The sequence below is a fragment of the Meles meles genome, chromosome 15 (assembly GCF_922984935.1).
Source record: "Meles meles chromosome 15, mMelMel3.1 paternal haplotype, whole genome shotgun sequence".
In the NCBI taxonomy this organism is placed as follows: domain Eukaryota; kingdom Metazoa; phylum Chordata; class Mammalia; order Carnivora; family Mustelidae; genus Meles; species Meles meles.
The window spans coordinates 44117376-44136768 of NC_060080.1; the positions used below are offsets into that span (position 1 = coordinate 44117376).

Below are 19393 nucleotides of genomic sequence, written 5' to 3' on the forward strand. Positions count from 1 at the left end.
AGTTGTCACATGACATTAAATTGGTACATGATGATCTACAAACCCACCCAAACACAGGAGAAGTTCTGATATATAGTCAGTGCCTGAGTAGAGTTATCAGGAAAATGAAATGACCACACCACACTGAGTAAAAATTTTAGAATTAAAAAGTATTTATAAATGAAAACATAACCTTCCATTTCTCTTTAAATGATTTTCTTCATGTGTGTTTTCATTCCTTTGACAAGCTCGCAGTTATTGGGTCTGAGAATTTCCTGGAGGAGGGAGAGGTCCAAGAAAAGGCTCAATTCAGTTTGGCAACATTAGAAAGAAGGGGTATTATCAATCACTTTCTTGTCTTAGAGTGAAGAATGAGGGAGGATCAAAGGGACAAGATTAAGAGTTAATCTAAAAAAAAAATTGCTCAGTAGGTCACTCTGTTCTCTACTACCTCTTGGTTTAATTTACAAGTAATGAGTCATCTTGACTCATTAATTATTCACCCCATTCACCAGGATCAGAATGTGAGTTTTGAAGGCCCAGACTATATTAAGACACATTCTTTGTGATTAATATAACCATGGGCTGCCATAAAGAGACACAGAATCATGTTCTCAGCAGTGTATCATGCTAAGTATACATCCCTAAGTAGGGAATGGCGGTGATTCTGGTACCTAGAGTTAAAAAAGAGTAATTCTACTCTGAAGCTCCATAAGCTAAGATACAGTATAACTTTTTCTTCCTTAGTCCACCCTAAATTTAACACAAATTTCTCTACCCCATCACAAACACATCCCAAGTTTCTGTTTCAAAATAAGCTCAGCAGAAAATGTATATGAAGTACATTTATACCTCAGAGCATGACTATTTAAGGCAAGTTTTTGTTAAGTGCAGGAGAATGGGGTGGATTGGCAGTGGTTGGAAATTGGAAACACACATATACGTGGAGGAGAACATGGCACAGGGAGCTAGACAAGGCTGAAGGTGTAGGAAGAATGACAGCACAAGGAGTGATTTAAGAATCACAGGGTTTGGTCATAGATGAGAGATCTACAAAAGGGAGTGGTTTGTCTAGACATCTAATCAGATCAGCGAATGTTGACCTTTCAGGGTGGAGATAAGCAGTTAGTATTCTGGCAATTTCAAGCAATTCTTGAGGCAGCAACCATCAGAAACTGGATACTAAAGACAAATTTGGGTGCTATATAAAGACAGAACCTCAAGCATTTGAGGGGTAAAAAATCTGTTAAAACAACTAGAGCATGAGCTGAAGCTCAAGTTGCAAGAAGGAGGTAAGGTATGGTAATCAGTACTTGTGTACTCACAAGTCAGAGGCAGCTGATGAGTAAAAAGTGGCAATGTTCAGTTCTTTAGAATTAGTTGAAGAGGGCTTAACACCTCAGTACTGGCCTAGACAGGGGCTTTAGGCTAAACTTTTAGATAAGCATCAAGAAACATTAGTTATAGGTGAAGGAAATAAACAAGTAAATTTGAGAACATTTACTTTATTCTAAGACAGTAGGGTTGACTTTTTCATATTTATTGCGTGGTAAACTGGTCTTAATGAAAATTTCCCTGTTCTCAATCCCTGAGATAATCCCTAATCCTATGCTAGTTGAAATGTGGCTTTTTTGCAGATCTATAGAATCTCAGCCTCTCGTCCTAATAGCAAAATAAATTAATACAAGCTATATGAGACAATATTGTGGTCTACTGTTAATAAATGAGGATTTGTAATAGTTGAACTTCACTTTTAAGATAACCCTTACTAAAAAAATTAAAAACACCCCCCCCAAAAAACAATATATTGGGTTTGCATATTTAGATAACCTTTTTTTTCTTGTAATTCAAATACTGGTTCCTATGTTATAATGTCTCAGAGTGTTAATAGAGCTTCCTTGTGATTTGTGAGCTTATGAATCCTCCAGAGAGGATGTGATGATGACAGTGATGACCCAATAATAATAATAATGATGATGATTACACCAGTTACTGTTTGTTGAACACAGAAATTATACTGAGTAAATTCATCTATTATTATGTTTCATATTGATAATTACTACATTTTATGGGTCAGGTAATGAGCTTACCAACCTAGGTTATTTCCATGATGTGTCACAGCAAGTAAATAAGTTGTTTTGAAATTTTAGGCCCAACCCTGAGATGCTGGACTTCTAGGGTCAGAGGAGTGAGATCCTAAGAACGGTTTAAGAATGAGGACATTGTCTCTTCCATAAAGAGTTTGAAGTTCTGTCATGCATACCTCTTCCTAACTCATTTCCCAATACAGATATTTGACAATTTATCCACATATGTTGATAGCTGCAAAGGAACATCTGGACATAATCCAGGAGGAAAGTATAGCTTGAAATCAGCTGTGAAGTACCAACTTGTGTCCATCACCAATGAAACCCAGAAACACTTTTGTGGAGGCCACAAAAGTAAGAACTGCTGGTGTTACTGAAGAAGTAGAAAAGCAACCTGTAGCATGAGAAGGTAGTAGATTCTAATAGTCAGATAGGAGATTTAATCCATATTAAATCCAGCTTGCCATTAAATTAGCCATCATGACAGGAAAAAAAAAAACAAACAAACAAGCAACAACTCAAACAGCTCTTAAAACAAGCCAATCATTTGTAAGACTCTGAGAGGAAATTTATAATCTCTACAGTTTCTAATTATTGTTTAAGTGCCCACTTTGATTGTCCCCTGCAGATAAATTGAGGAAGTCAAGCTATTTTGACATTCTGCAGTTTATAGGCAATCATGCATTTTCATTGCCATTTCACAGAGAAGTCAACAGAATTACATTGATAGAGGGATCTGTTTGAAGTCAAATGATTAGTTAGTGGCAGCATCCCTAAATGCACATCTTTTATTTAGTTCAGAATTATTATGAAATCAATAATGTACCATCACATACACACACACACACACACACACACACACACACACACACACACACACATTGTGTTGAAGCAATAACTATGGTGATAGGATATTTAGAGTTAAGGTCTTTGAGAGTTAATTGGGTTTAGAAGAGGTCATGAGGGTGGAACCCTCATAATGGGATGAGTTTTCTTGTTAAAAAAAAGACACCTGGGAGCTTATTCTGACTTCTCTCTCGGTCATCTGAAAACACAAGACAATGACCCTCTGCAAGTCCAAAGACAGCCCACACCAGGATGTACCTTGATCATGGATTTCCCAGCCTCCTGAACTGTGTGAAAATAACTTTCTGTTACTTAAGTCACCTAATTTATGATATTCAACGGCCCTTTCTTTTTGCTCATTGCTGACAGTGTGAAAGCTGAGGAGTTCCAGACTGGGAAGAAGGGTTCTAAAGCTAGCATTCCTGACCTGCATTCACATTCTTTCCCTTCCCTTGGTCTCCCCCTCTCTCTTTTCTTTCATCTGAGGAGGACTCTTCCAACAAATTTTAACTTTTCACTGCACATTGTAGGATTCTGAAAAGGCTCTCCAAAATCTTTCCCCAAAGCAAGAGAGGTTTTAGTTGTGGAGTTATGCAAGGAGCTTCTCAGAAGAGCTACTGCTATTCTTCCAGCAAGATGGTCCCTCTACTCTTCTGATAGATGCTATAACCAAATATGTATGCAAAAGAGAACAGTTTCCAAAATTACCCTAGATGATGGCCTCCATGCTCAGCTTTACTTTTGCCAAACAGACCAGATATTAGAGTTCTTTTGAAAGTGTATATGTGTTGGAATTAAAGACTATTTACATAAAAGTTCCTTGTTCTTAATTGATCCTCCTGGTGGCTGACTCTGGCCTTTTCACATTCTTTTTGGTCTTCCAGTGGATACAAGGATAGGCATAAAAAACTAGAATTATTATTTTTTTTTTAAAGACTTTATTTGACAGACAGAGATCACAAGTAGGCAGAGAGGCAGGCAGAGAGACAGAGGAGGAAGCAGGCTCCCTGCTGAGCAAAGAGCCCGATGTGGGGCTTGATCCCAGGACCTTGAGACCATGACCCAAGCTGAAGGCAGAGGTTTTAACCCACTGAGCCACCCAGGCGCCCCTGAAACTAGAATTATTTTTAAAAGGTGTAGATCAAAGTAGAGAGAAACATGAGGTAGTTAATATTTAAGTACTGAAAACAAGTGTTGGTGAAGGAGGAGATGGCAAAATACACAGCCCAAGTACCCAGAATTAAGAACTGACAAAACACCGACTGCTTGAGTTTGAAGAAGCTGTAGGGTGAAAAAATCCAGGGCTAAAAGTAGCTTTTTTTCCCCCCAGCTACATGATGCTACCCTCCAGAGTGACATAACTACTCAGACATCTGCCAGGACACAGGCAGTGTCACACAGGCGCAGTTCAGTTATCCCCAGACCAGTTGTGTGTGTGGATAGGGGCAGGGGATGTTTGTTTTATGTAAAAAGCGCTCTTGTTCTTTCTCTCATTCAAGAAATAGTTTATGTTGGTCTCTCTGTAGTATCTTCCTCTTTATCTTGATCATTCTTCAAGACTTAGTCTATGTCTCAATTTTTCTAGGCTAACTCAGGCCTCACATGTCATCTATATGCTGAACACACATGGTATATATATATATGTATATATATATATATATGTGTGTGTGTGTATATATATCCATTGTATATATATATACACACACACAGACACACACACAGACACACACACAGTAGGTATATATATCTTCCCTACCAACTTTTGTAAGGTCACAGATACTGTAAACTCTGCCTTCATTCCCCACTAGAATGCAAAAAGTCAGTATAACTTTGGTCTTTAATTGAATGTATACACATTCACTACTTAATATGTAAAGCACAGTGCTAGATCTTGTGGAAAAGTTGAAGAATTATGGCCCAGGTTACTCAAGACTCACAATCTAAGAGAAAAGACAGTCCGTTTCATAAATACTTCTAAGATAAGATAAACTGACTTTTTAAAAATGTTGGTTTTATTGTGGTAAGAACACTTAACAGGAGACCTACTCTCTTAACAAACTTTTTTAAGTGCAAAATACACTGCTGCAACTATAGGCACAGTGTTTTTCCATAGATTTCTAGAACTTAATTCATCTTGTATAACTGTAACTTTAAACCTTTTGATTAGGAACTTCCCATTTCCCTCCATCTCTAGTCCTGGTAACCACCATTCCTTGCTCCACGAGTTGACTGTTTTAGCTACCTCATATAGATGAGATCATGCAGTATTTGTTCTGTGACTGGTTTATTTCACTTAGCATAATGTCTTGCAAGTTCATCCCACATTGTTACATATGGCAGAATTTCCTTCTTTTTTAGGGTAAATAATATTCAATTTGATGTACATACCACTTTTGTTTTCTTTTAACATTCATCCATAGATGGACATTTGTTTTCACATCCTGAGTATTGTGAATAGTACTGCAATGAACATAGAAGTACTGATATCTCTTGGTCCTGATTTAAATTCTGTTGCATAAATATCCAGAATTGGAAATGCTGGATCATATTGTTGTTCTGTTTTTAATCTCTGAGGAGACTTCATACTGTTCTCCACGGCAGGCTCACCATTTTACATTTCCACCAGCAGTGTACAAGGGTTCCAATTTCTCCATGTTCTTGCCAAACACTTGTTGTCTCTTCTTTTGATAACAGCCATCTTCATAAGTGTGAGGTGATATCTTATTGTGGTTTTTATTTGCATTCTCCTGATGATTAGTGGCACTGAGTATATTACTTTCTTTTTTTTTTCAAGATTGATTGATTGATTGATTGATTTGACTCGGAGAGACACAGTGAGTGAGGGAACACAAACAGGAGGAGTGGAATAGGGAGAAGCAGGCTTCCTGCTGAGGAGGGAGCCTGAGGCGGGACTTGATCCCAGGACCCTGGATTCATGACCTGAGCCAAAGACAGACCCTAATGACTGGGCCACCCAGGTGCCCCAAGTCATATGTACTGCAGTTTTGGAGTTATAAAAGTATAGTGGAGAGAGAGCAAGAAAATAACTGTAGAGAAATGTGTGAAGGTTTCTTGAAGGAGCTGTGCTTTATTATAAACCATTGAAGATAGATAGAACTCTAGATGAAGAGAATAGATTGAACAAAAAAATACTTCTTTGGTATGCCCCCTGTGCTTTCTTTACCACATTCCAAATGTACCTTCTGATTCTCTGAGAAATTTCTTTACTCTGATAAATTAGATCCTTATGACCTGTATTATAATTGTACTATCTATATTCATAATGTTATCTTCAAAGTATTTTTACAAGATAGATTTTTTTTAAAGTATCTGTAACAAGCCTGCAGAAAAGATACCATTAACTGTTTATAGATAAGCAACTGGATATCCAGGCAGATTAAATACAGAAGAAATTAATAGGCGTTCACATTAAACCCATGTTTTAAAACTTTAAGACTAGTATGTCTATAACTTGACAGATTTTTTTTCTCATTTAGAAAATAAGCTGTCTTTGAACACCTGGGTGGCTCAGTTGGTTAAGTGTCTGCCTTTGGCCCGAATCACGATCTCAGGGTCTTGGGAGGAGCCCTTCTTTGGGCTCCCTGCTCAGCAGGGAGCCTGCTTCTCCCTTTCCTTCTACCTCTCCCCTGCTCTCTCTCTCTCTGCTCTTTCTCTCTGCTCTCTCTAAGAAATAAATAAAATCTTAAAAAAAGAGAAATATTAGAAAATAAGTGGTCTCTTTTTGTATCTGAAGTAAGAAGACAACATAGATTATATTATGTCTCCTTTTAATTCTTAGAAAATGGATAGTTTACTTAATCTTGAGAGTTAAAAATATGAACACCTGTGAACATTTTTTTTTTAAGATTTTATTTATTTATTTGACAGATAGAGATCACAAGTAGAGAGGCAGGCAGAGAGAGAGAGAGGAGGAAGCAGGCTCCCCGCCAAGGAGCCCGATGCGGGGCTCGATCCCGGACCCCGGGATCATGACCCGAGCGAAAGGCAGAGGCTTTAACCCACTGAGCCACCCAGGCGCCCCTGTGAACATTTTTTTTAAAGATTTTTTATTTATTTATTTGACAGAGAGAGAGATCACAAGTAGGCAGAGAGGCAGGCAGAGGAGGAGGGGGAAGCAGGCTCCCTGCTTAGGCCCCCATCATCTCCGCCGAGAAGGCCTACTATGAGCAGCTGTCAGTGGCAGAGATCACCAACGCCTGCTTCGAGCCCTCCAACCAGATGGTCAAGTGTGACCCTCGCCATGGCAAATACATGGCCTGCTGCATGCTGTACCGCGGGGAAGTGGTGCCCAAGGACGTGAACGCCGCCATCGCCACCATCAAGACCAAGCGCACCATCCAGTTTGTGGACTGGTGTCCCACAGGTTTCAAGGTTGGCATTAACTACCAGCCCCCCACAGTGGTGCCCAGCGGCGACCTGGCCAAGGTGCAGCGGGCCGTGTGCATGCTGAGCAACACCACAGCCATCGCTGAGGCCTGGGCCCGCCTCGACCACAAGTTTGACCTGATGTACGCCAAACGGGCCTTTGTGCACTGGTACGTGGGCGAGGGCATGGAGGAAGGAGAGTTCTCAGAGGCCCGGGAGGACCTGGCCGCCCTGGAGAAGGATTATGAAGAAGTGGGAACAGAGTCTATGGACGGCGAAGATGAAAGTGAGGAGTTCTAGGGGGTCCTGGCCCCTGCAACGCCCGGTCTCTCTACCTGGTTTTGTATTTCTCGTTCCACTGTTTCCCTAACCCCCTACCAATACAGTCACTGTTGCAAGCGGGAAAAAAAAAAAAAAAAAAAAAAAAAAAAGCAGGGAGCCTGATGAGGGGCTCAATCCCAGAACCCTGAGATCATGACCTGAGCTGAAGGCAGAGGCCTAACCCACTGAGCCACCCAGGCGCCCCCACCTGTGAACATTTTTAAAGACGACATGTATAGAAAGTTATATTAAAATAAAAATAGTTTTTACCCTCCCCAATGTAAGTGCTATCGTGAGTGCTGTGAAGTGTGTAAACCTGGCGATTCACAGACCTGTACCCCTGGGGATAAAAATACATTATATGTTTATTAAAAAAAAAAATTTGGAAGGGGAGGCGAACCATAAGAGACTATGGACTCTGAAAAACAACCTGAGGGTTTTGAAGGGTCAGGGGTGGGAGGTTGGGGGAACAGGTGGTGGGTGATGGGGAGGGCACGTTTTGCATGGAGCACTGGGTGTTGTGCAAAAAGAATGAATACTGTTACGCTGAAAAAATAAATAAAATGGGGGAAAAAAAAAAGACAATTACAACCAAGAAGAGTTCTCAATAATAATCGCAATGTCATTAATGAAAAACATTGCAAATACAGTTTTTTAAAGTTACTTCTCTTAGATTCATTTAGGTATCCTCTTTCATATATGTGATAAATTCACTACCAATTAAAAACTATTTTTTTCCCATTTTTCCCATTTTATTTATTTTTTCAGCGTAACAGTATTCATTCTTTTTGCACAACACCCAGTGCTCCATGCAAAACATGCCCTCCCCATTACCCACCACCTGTTCCCCCAACCTCCCACCCCTGACCCTTCAAAACCCTCAGGTTGCCCCAACCTCCCACCCCTGACCCTTCAAAACCCTCAGGTTGTTTTTCAGAGTCCATAGTCTCTTATGGTTCGCCTCCCCTCCCCAATGTCCATAGCCCGCTCCCCCTCTCCCAATCCCACCTCCCCCCAGCAACCCCCAGTTTGTTTTGTGAGATTAAGAGTCATTTATGGTTTGTCTCCCTCCCAATCCCATCTGGTTTCATTTATTCTTCTCCTATCCCCCTACCCCCCCATGTTGCTTCTCCATGTCCTCATATCAGGGAGATCATATGATAGTTGTCTTTCTCCGATTGACTTATTTCACTAAGCATGATACGCTCTAGTTCCATCCACGTCGTCGCAAATGGCAAGATTTCATTTCTTTTGATGGCTGCATAGTATTCCATTGTGTATATATACCACCTCTTCTTTATCCATTCATCTGTTGATGGACATCTAGGTTCTTTCCATAGTCTGGCTATTGTAGACATTGCTGCTATAAACATTCGGGTACACGTGCCCCTTCGGATCACTATGATTGTATCTTTAGGGTAAATACCCAGTAGTGCAATTGCTGGGTCATAGGGTAGTTCTATTTTCAACATTTTGAGGAACCTCCATGCTGTTTTCCAGAGTGGTTGCACCAGCTTGCATTCCCACCAAGAGTGGAGGAGGGTTCCCCTTTCTCCGCATCCTCGCCAGCATCTGTCATTTCCTGACTTGTTAATTTTAGCCATTCTGACTGGTGTGAGGTGATATCTCATTGTGGTTTTGATTTGTATTTCCCTGATGCCGAGTGACGTGGAGCACTTTTTCATGTGTCTGTTGGCCATCTGGATGTCTTCTTTGCAGAAATGTCTGTTCATGTCCTCTGCCCATTTCTTGATTGGATTGTTTGTTCTTTGGGTGTTGAGTTTGCTAAGTTCCTTATAGATTTTGGATACTAGCCCTTTATCTGATATGTCGTTTGCAAATATCTTCTCCCATTCTGTCAGTTGTCTTTTGGTTTTGTTAACTGTTTCCTTTGCTGTGCAAAAGCTTTTGATCTTGATGAAATCCCAATAGTTCATTTTTGCCCTTGCTTCCCTTGCCTTTGCCGTTGTTCCTAGGAAGATGTTGCTAGGGCTGAGGTCGAAGAGGTTGCTGCCTGCATTCTCCTCAAGGATTTTGATGGATTCCTTTCTCACATTGAGGTCCTTATCCATTTGGAGTCTATTTTCGTGTGTGGTGTAAGGAAGTGGTCCAATTTCATTTTTCTGCATGTGGCTGTCCAATTTTCCCAGCACCATTTATTGAAGAGGCTGTCTTTTTTCCATTGGACATTCTTTCCTGCTTTGTCGAAGATTAGTTGGCCATAGAGTTGAGGGTCGATTTCTGGGCTCTCTATTCTGTTCCACTGATCTATATGTCTGTTTTTGTGCCAGTACCATGCTGTCTTGATGATGACAGCTTTGTAATAGAGCTTGAAGTCCGGAATTGTGATGCCACCAACTTTGGCTTTGTTCTTCAATATTCCTTTGGCTATTCGAGGTCTTTTCTGGTTCCATATAAATTTTAGGATTATTTGTTCCATTTCTTTGAAAAAAATGGATGGTATTTTGATAGGGATTGCATTAAATGTGTAGATTGCTTTAGACAAGGATCCCACCAAAAAAGAGAACTACAGACCAATATCCTTGATGAACACAGACGCAAAAATTCTCGCCAAAATACTAGCCAATAGGATTCAACTGTAATTGTCTTTTATTTTCAAATCCATGTTCTAGAACTTCGTATTTATAATTGTTAAGACAGATTTATATTTATAAATGTTAAGGGAGATTCTAAAATATACTTCATTTTTCTCACTCGTCTTTATTTTTCCCTTCTTCCACCAGATGCTCTCCAGAAAGGAATTTCTTTCCTCCTCTGTGATACCTTATAAAAAGCTAGGGGTATGTATTTTTAATTTAAAAATGTTTGAAGTAGAAAACAAATGATAAGCATGTTACAGAAAAGGACAGGTGACAGAAAAGTTGACAGAGCTTTCTTTTTCTCTGATGTCCCCCATAAAAAGCTTCATTTCCTATAACATTGACAATATCTTTCCACCATTAAAAATATTAAGAGTATAATTAGTGGCTCTCGGCACAGGAAAAGAGTCATTTAAAAATTACCCTTATTTACTTTTTATAGAGTCTGTCCAAAAGAATATCAATATTTAGTGAATATGGCAAAAGACCTATCGATTTTTCTCATCCAAGAAAATGGTCAACCTCAGAAATAGTTTTCAAAAATCATTATCTCCAGAAATACACTCAGTCCTGGATTTTCATCAGGCCCACTTATCTTTCCAGTGCCAGCCCTGTCGTTTAAGCCTTGGAGATCTAGAATAAGACAGTATATTACCCATAGTGTTTGTAAAGTGTTCATTAATCTCTGCAGGTGTGTCAGACCCTGAAAGGAACATGATGTCTACCTTACCTCCTCATCTTTTCACTCAGCTTTTTACCTATGACTTAAAATGTCTTCTGTGAGAAAAATATCAGCAATACTCAGTATTAACTTGTTTTCTCAGTATTTGTATGGTGAATTCAAAAGGTTAATACATTTAAACCACATCCTGAAGTATTAAATTCTATGATTTTGTACAAAAATAATTGTAATTTTTCATCCAAATAAAATTTAAGCCTACTTGTTTTATTGACCCATAGAGGGCTTCTAACACTGTAGGTAGACATATAGGTGTTCATACAAATGCATAGACACAAATACACCTATATTTCAGTTAAAAGTTTTTTTTAACCAAATTAAAAATAATGTTAAACAAATAGTATGGACTGTATAATTAATTTGTTCATAACAAATATGGTCCCTGACAGTTATCTCATGGGTTGACTATAACATTCAGAAGGCCTAATTTCTTGTTTCATCACCAGTAACTTACTATTGTGGATGCAGTACTAACCTCTCTGTTACAGTTTTGGCATGTGTAAATGGGAGTAACTCCATCTTGTGGTCCAGTGGGTAGCTGGGTCAGCTGAAGCCTGAGTTACCTCAGCTTTGATTCTGTGGTATCAAGTCAGGGTTAAGATTCTGATCAATTAGGTACTCATTACCTCTTTTAGTTCTATCTAATTCTGTCTTTTTCCCATAATTTACCACTTCTTTTTTCTCATGAAAATGTGAGAAAATGTATTTTTTAATCATCATAAAAAGAACCTTCTTCATATCCTTGAAGAAGCTTAACAAAAAGAATCTGCTCCAGACCATAACTAATCATTGCGATGCTTTCCAGTTCCAATTCTGATTCTCTGCTTTTTACCACCTTCCTCAGCCAATGAAGTTGACCTACCTTCATGTATTTCCTGTTGCAGAGATGTTGTCAGATTGAAGTAAACATTTATAAAGGGCTTTGATCTTCTGAAAAGAAAAGCCTTATGAAAGGTTATTAGATGAAAAGCACTTTCATGGTTGGGTGTCTGGGCTTTTTCAAATGCCATAGACAATATAAGCATTTCAAAAGATTATTATAAAGATAGGAAGTCTGCCACCCTTTGGGATTTTTCTTACAGTCTCAGCACTGGAATTTAATAACCATTCAGAAAGGAAGAGATTTTTAAATGTTCCAGCATCCCCAAACCATCTGTGTTAAGTCTCTATGGTAAGTCTCCCTATAGCTTGGCGTACGTATGCAAGCATCAGGTGATGACTTTGAGAGACTTCATGAGGACAAATCACCAAGACATTTTTTTTTTTAACCATTGTGTCTTTCCTCCTTAAATAGCCACTTAGTTCCTCGTTAGTGAGTTAAAGAAATAAATAGAAACCTTTAAATGGGGCATATTTATTTTGGTAAATTATTAAATAACCACAACATAATGAAGCCATTTGGTTGCTAACATTTGTGTATGATTATTCAGATAAAGAACAAGTATCTGGAAAAGGAAGGTACTTGACTTCTCAAACTTGGCCTTGCTCCTGAATTGTTTATCTAACTTAATCATTTAATTAACACTAAGTTATGAACATAGGAGATGTCATATGAAGACTATAATTAACACATCCAGCTGATTTTTAGTCCTCATTTATTCACACTTCATTTTGCCACTACTATTCTTATCATCCTTCTCCTAATCATTCTTGCACCTCTCTCAGTTTGCTTTTCTTCCCTCTAGCCTCCATTCTGCTCTTAGAGTGAATAAGACACTCTAAAAACTCCTTCATTTACCCCCGGTGCCTAAAATAGTGATTACCAAAGTGGCTGTATCATTCTGTCTCCCAGGAATGCCCTTGGTAAATGACTGATGTGTAATAATAAAACACCAGAATTTCCATTTATGATTTGTCACATCCTTTTGAAATATGTTGTTTATATTAATGTTTCTATTTTTAGCATATTGGTACAGTAATACTTGGATATTATTTATAAATAAGTATATTCATATTAAAATGTAGTCTTAAAATAATGGTAAACAAAGGTACCACTTGTACAACTATTAGAATGACTAAAATTAAAAAGACTGGCCTTACCAAGTATTGGTATGGTGTTGAGAAACTGTATTTCTTAAATGTTGCTAGAGGGAATGTAAAATGGTACAACAAAATTTGGAAATATCTTGGAAGTTTTTTAAGAAGATAAATATACAATCTTTATATGATACAGCCATTCCTATCTTGTTATTTACTCAGGAGAAAAGGAAATGTGTGACCAAAGACCTCTACATGAATGTTTATAGCAGCTTTATCAGTAACAGTCAAAAACTAGAACAACCCAAGTTGGCATCCTCAGGTAAATGGATACATGAATTGTGGTATATAACCACTTAATTACATACTTCTCAGCAATAAAAAGTAATGAGCTGTTGATACCCACAACAACACAGATCAATCTCAAAATAATTACACTGAGTAAAAACAAGCCAGACAAAAAGTAGTTATTATATGATTCCATTTCTATAAAACTAGAAAATGGAAATTTACAGTGAAAAGAAAGCAGATTAGTGATTGCTTGGAGATGGGGAATGGGAACAGGTGGGAAAGAAGGATAACTGTAGGGTATCAGGAAATTTTGTAGATATGATATTGTTCAATAATCTTCATTGTGATTACTGTTTAGCAGGCATGTATGTTTGTCACAACTTATGAAATTAGACTTAAATATGTAGTTTGTATTTAATTATACCTCAATAAAGCTATTTTTTTAAAAGATTTTATTTATTTGTTTGACAGACAGAGATCACAAGTAGGCAGAGAGGCAGGCAGAGAGAGAGGGGGAAGCAGGCTCCCTGCTGAGCAGAGAGCCCGATGCGGGGCTCAATTCCAGGACCCTGGGATCATGACCTGAGCCAAAGGCAGAGGCTTTAACCCACTGAGCCACCCAGGCGCCCCTCAATAAAGCTATTTTAAAAGATTTCTTTTTGAAATTTAGATTCCATTTGCCAAAGAAAATGTCTCAATATGGCCTATGGGGCCATTATGTGACCTTTACCTCTACCTTTACCTTATTCCCTGGAAGCTCTACAACACTCTAGTGACCTAATATAAACACTTGCTTCCACGCATTAAGTTGTTTCTTACCTTTGTGCCTTTGTTCATCCTCTTCCCTATGCCAAGAACACACTTCGGTAATTAATTCTTTGGCTGTCTTTTATGTATCTTTGAAGATTCAGCTTATTTATTGACTTCTCTAGAAATCTTCCCATGGCTACCTAAGATCAAGATAGGTGCCACTCCTCTGTGTTTCCCTAACACTCAGGATGGACTCTTATTTTTGTGCCAATAATTATCAGCATACATGTCTCTTCTCCTTGAGAATAGGAGCCTCATTTATTCAGCTGGATATTCTTGGATAATATTTTAAAGTACCTGTTCAATACAAATTTCTTGAAATAATGTAAGAAAAAATTCCGTAGACAATATACAGTTTCTCATTCTGCAAATCACACTATAGTTTATAAGAATATGCTGGGTCGAGTGTTTCTTGAGGTCAAGTTTGAAGGCATCATTTAGATACATCAAATATTCATATTGTTATTGTATTTGTAACTAACATCCATTTTCACAGTCACTGGGAAAATATGCTCTGTTTCTCAGTGTGGGTTGATTTATAGCACTCTGTTTCCTGGTTACGTCTGCTAATGCTTGGTTATTTCTACCTATTATACAAGAAGCTTTATGTAAGGTTGCAGACATAAGAACAGGATATAGGGTGGATTTAATTTAAACCAAATCAACTTAAATCACAGTTTTAACCCACAATTTAGATCACTTGTAACAGAACCTAGGCTCAATCATCATTCCTCCACTATGCACCCATTTTTTAGAACATTTTTTGATAAAATCTTAATGCATGTGCTTTCAGATCCAGACATTACATTTTATTTAGAAGATTAAGTCTTTTTTACAGATATAAAGAATCAATTTTTATTTATTTTAATGTAATTAACAAGCCAAATTGTATCTGGTTATTTTGGTTTATTGGATCAAATACTCTAATTCTAATAGTCTAGTCTGATGATGAATGCTTACTATTTAACCCAAACAAGGTTGTTCTGGTCCCTGTTTATCCCAGCTTTTGTTAAGTGTTTGCAGGATTTTTATGCTCTTCTATAGTAATAGCAGTCTTTTTCCAGAATTCATTCTAACCCCCAATCTGTATTCTTTCCATATGTTATCCAATCTTTGACTTGACTAGGGCAGTCAGTTGTCTGGACTGAGTTTTTTCATCTTCATTGCTGTATGTCTCAAAATATTTTATTCCATTTTCTTCTCAATAGACAAGGGTTTCTTTCCTCCTTCCCGTACTTAACTTTATTTATATTTTCAATTTCTACCTTTCCTGTCTCCCTGCTTCTCAGTAGCATCTGAATTGTGTATCTAATTCCCACCAAACCGTGTACCACATCCCAAGAGTTCAGCTTTTAGAGAAGCATATAGTTTGTTTATAGTGAAATAGTCTCGACTCAGTTGTGTCTCATCTTAATGAAACAAGAACATGCCATTTAAAATAGCACAATTTTAGCTATTATTTTTACATAAATACAGATTAGTTGAATTATTACTGCCAAGTCAGCATGAATCAAATCCTGGATGTGCATGTCCCAAATGTAGGTTTTTCTCTGTTTATTGGTGGATTGGACATGAAATATGACTTTCTGTTTTTTTTTTTCCCATGTAAGATTCCTTCCAATGTAGATGTTAGCATATATTATTTCAAGAAAGATGGTATTGGCAAGAGAAATTCTTAAAACTCTTAAAAGGGAAGTCTATTACGAGAAAGTTCAACAACAAATACTCACTTGTATTCCTTATATGCAAGGAGTAGTCCTAGTTTTAAGATATGTAATAGATTGCTTTACTGGACTGAATTCTTCACCTTCCTCTTATGCATAGCTTTGTCATACGATTTCTCAGTGCCTTTCACCTCCATGGGTCAAGTGTTCTTCACCACTACTTGGCTTTAGATTTGATCATGTGACTTACTTTGACCAATGTAGTGTTAGCAAATATCATGCAAGCAGAAGCTTGTTTACTCTGTGGGCTTACTGCTTTATCTCTGTCATCTGCATGAGAAACATAAGCACTAGGTACCTCATGGGTCTATAGTTTCCAAATCTAGGTAACTTTTTACTCAGTGTTTCTAAAATTAATCATTTACCAGGATATATTTGAACACCATAAAATTCATGAGACTCGTGTACATCCAAATGACAATTGATTAATTTCACTGTGATTTTTATATATAATTGACATATTCTCTCTGTTTTCTCACCTACATGGGAATTCAGTTATAAGTTATAAGTTATAAGTTGCTTTTGGGATATAGAATGTGAAAACAAGTTAATTCAACTAAAATAATTATAAATATTCTGTCCTAGTATTATTACAAATTATGTTTTGGTGTCAGGTTCTCCATCTCCTGAGCAGAGCTCGGTAAAAATTTGAGTCTTGTTTTCTATCCACTTTCAAGTCCCTCTCTTTTCTTCTATTATATACACACACGCACACACACACACACGTGTGTATTACATATATATATGAAATATATAAAAGTATTCTAACTATATATATAAAGTATATATATATACTTTAAAGTATAGATATATAAATACATAATGTATACACACATATACACACATGTATAGTATGTATGCATGTGTTTGTATATACGTACAAACACACATGTATTTATAAATGTGCATATATTGCATGTATGTGTGGGTGTGTAATATATGTACATACTTAAATATATAGTATATATAATGTTATAAAGAAAAGCCATTTCTTCTGTTGATTATCTCCATCTATGTTTCTATTTCTATTTTTATTAATTATTTTAATTATTTCTGTTTGCCTCCTGTTGTTACAGATAAAATTGACTACTTTAACTATTGCTGAATGCCCTTCCTTTCCCTAAATAATGAAACTGGTATTTTATATTTCATCAATTTTGTTAGTTTTGTAATGTTATTATGTCATGATTCCTTTAGCTCTAGTTTTGCCAAGCAACCAAACTTTGTCTAGGTTATGCACTTCATAAGAGGAGCAAGCTAGCAATCGTTTCCTTTGACTTTGTTCTTCTATTTCTGAACTCCCTTTATTGATATTTTTATTGCCAAGTCTTATAGCCTTTACACTGTACTTCATAATTATGTTTTGTGCTTTGTCTGTATGTTGATTCTAAGATTAAAATTCAGTACAGTATTTTCTTTGTTATAACTATGCATGTAAGATTTACTATGCAATTAATATATTATTATCATAATTCCTTTCTTATATACCCATTGCTTTTTTTGAAGTTCTGAATTGCCTTTTTTCTTTATATTATTTGTATTTAATTTGAAGGGTTAAATTGAAAAAAAAGTATTTGTATCAATCATAGGTCTTACCCTACACAAATTTTGGCAGTGATAAAAAGGATATAGGTGAGTGTCAGGCATGATCAAAATTATTTTCCCAGAAAAATCCCATACCATCATATACAAGATTTAAAAAATAGCCATTTCTCTTGTATTTGGATACGCTTTCATAGTAAAACATAAACCTTGAGCAACATAGGCAGAAACATTGTTTGTTAAGAGAATCATTTCCCTATAATACTCCTTATTTTTACATTTGATATTTTATATCAAATATTTAGCTATGCTCCATAAATGTATAATTCCAGATATACTTATAATAAGTACTTTTGTCAAAGATGGCATATCCTATTAGAAAACTTTACAGGAAAGAGACTTCCATGTTTCTTTCCACTAGGAATGCTATTTTCATTTGTAGAAGTATGCCTAGTCAATCTCATTAGTAGATTTATAAGAAAATGTGGTTTGGATCATTCATTTTGCCTGGCCCAGTGAAGAAGGAATGAGTACTAGGACTGTTATTAACATTTTTCTTACAACATCCTTAGGATTTTTTCAATTTCTAAAGATAGTATCAAATCAAATCTTTAGACCAGTCTAATTTCCTTTACTTCCCACTATCTGTCCCCCTGTCCCTTTCAGTACTTCTATTGAAGAGCCTTCTATCAACTTTTTAAGTAACTTCCCAGGAAAGCTTGCAAGAAAGATCAATATTTGGGGTTCTCATCTTGAAAAATACCTGTATTATATCACATTTGATTGATTTTTTAAGCCCAGATCCAGATTTCTTTCTTTTTTAAAGATCTTATTTATTTATTTGACAGATAGAGATCACAAGCAGGCAGAGAGGCAGGCAGAGAGAAAAGGAAGCAGGCTCCCTGCGGAGCAGAGAGCCCGATGTGGGGCTCGATCCCAGGACCCTGGGATCATGACCTGAGCCGAAGGCAGAGGCTAAACCACTGAGCCATCCAGGCGCCCCCCAGATCCAGATTTCTAAGCTCAAAATCATCTTTCCTGAGAATTTCAGAGGCTATGTTAAGGTATTCTTCATCATGTAGTACAGCTAATAAGAAAAATGACTTATGCCTGGTTCTTATACCTTAATAGGACAACTGTATGGTTGCGAATTTGCAGGTGGGCTATCAGAAGGAAAGGAGTAAACATGAGTTCATCACTCCATTCCTTATTGCTTCTCTGCATGCCATTACGAATGACCATCATCAACTATTTGCTAGTTATTTTAGAAACAATTTATTTCCAAAGTCATGTCAGTTGACTATAATTAATTGGTTATTTCACTGGCATCTTCACTGTACAGAAGGTAAAACTTTATAGAGGAGGTTCACTTTGGGGAAAATTATACAATTTATTAACCACTTTGTATATAAAAATGTGCTAAATATTTTTCTGTGTTGTCCTATTTAACTCTCACAGTGATCCTGAAGTTGGCTTATCCTTGTCATATGCATTTTAATTTCCTATTCCAGAAGAGGAAACTGAGGTTCAGAGATCTTAAGTGTGGTGTTAGGTCACACAGATAACATGCAGTTGAGTTAGAGGTTAAACCCAGAATTACCTTGCGTCCATTCTACTCACCAGGTTAAATTGCCTCCTTTTCACACGCAGAATAAATGATCAACTTAAGACCCCTTCCAGTTCTCAATTTTTTGCCAAGAACAATAAATTCTTCTAACACTTGCCCGAATTTCTTTCAGACATTTTTCCTCAAACTGGAGAGATCATTTCTCTAAGGATAGTTGCTGAGGATCGTTCCTGTTGGGCAGTGAGTAATTTGTCAGGTTTTCATTCTAATCAAGTGGAGAGGCTCATTTATTCATCCACATAGCAATGTCCATTTCACAGTCAAAAAAGGTGCATTCTAGTTTCTTATAAATATCAATCATGCTAAGATTTTGACAACATAAGGCTAATAGCACTCTATAAAAATGATCCCCACAACCATCCAGTGTAAAAGTGGGGACAGTACAACTAAGTGTCACACCATTCACTGAGGCCTATTTCCCTGTTGGGTTGTTCTGCATTCCTACAATTGGAGAGGGAAGTCAG

The 19393-nt window shown here is 37.2% G+C and overlaps 1 protein-coding gene across 1 annotated transcript; it reads left to right on the top strand.

Annotated features, from left to right (window-relative positions):
* Window positions 1-634: 634 nt before the first annotated feature.
* Window positions 635-7681, top strand: LOC123925667 (tubulin alpha chain). The gene is made up of 2 exons (XM_045979041.1): window positions 635-649; window positions 7065-7681. The coding sequence occupies exons 1-2, from the start codon at window positions 635-637 to the stop codon at window positions 7596-7598; spliced, it is 549 nt and encodes a 182-aa protein (XP_045834997.1). The 3' UTR covers window positions 7599-7681.
* The last annotated feature ends 11712 nt before the right edge of the window (window positions 7682-19393 follow it).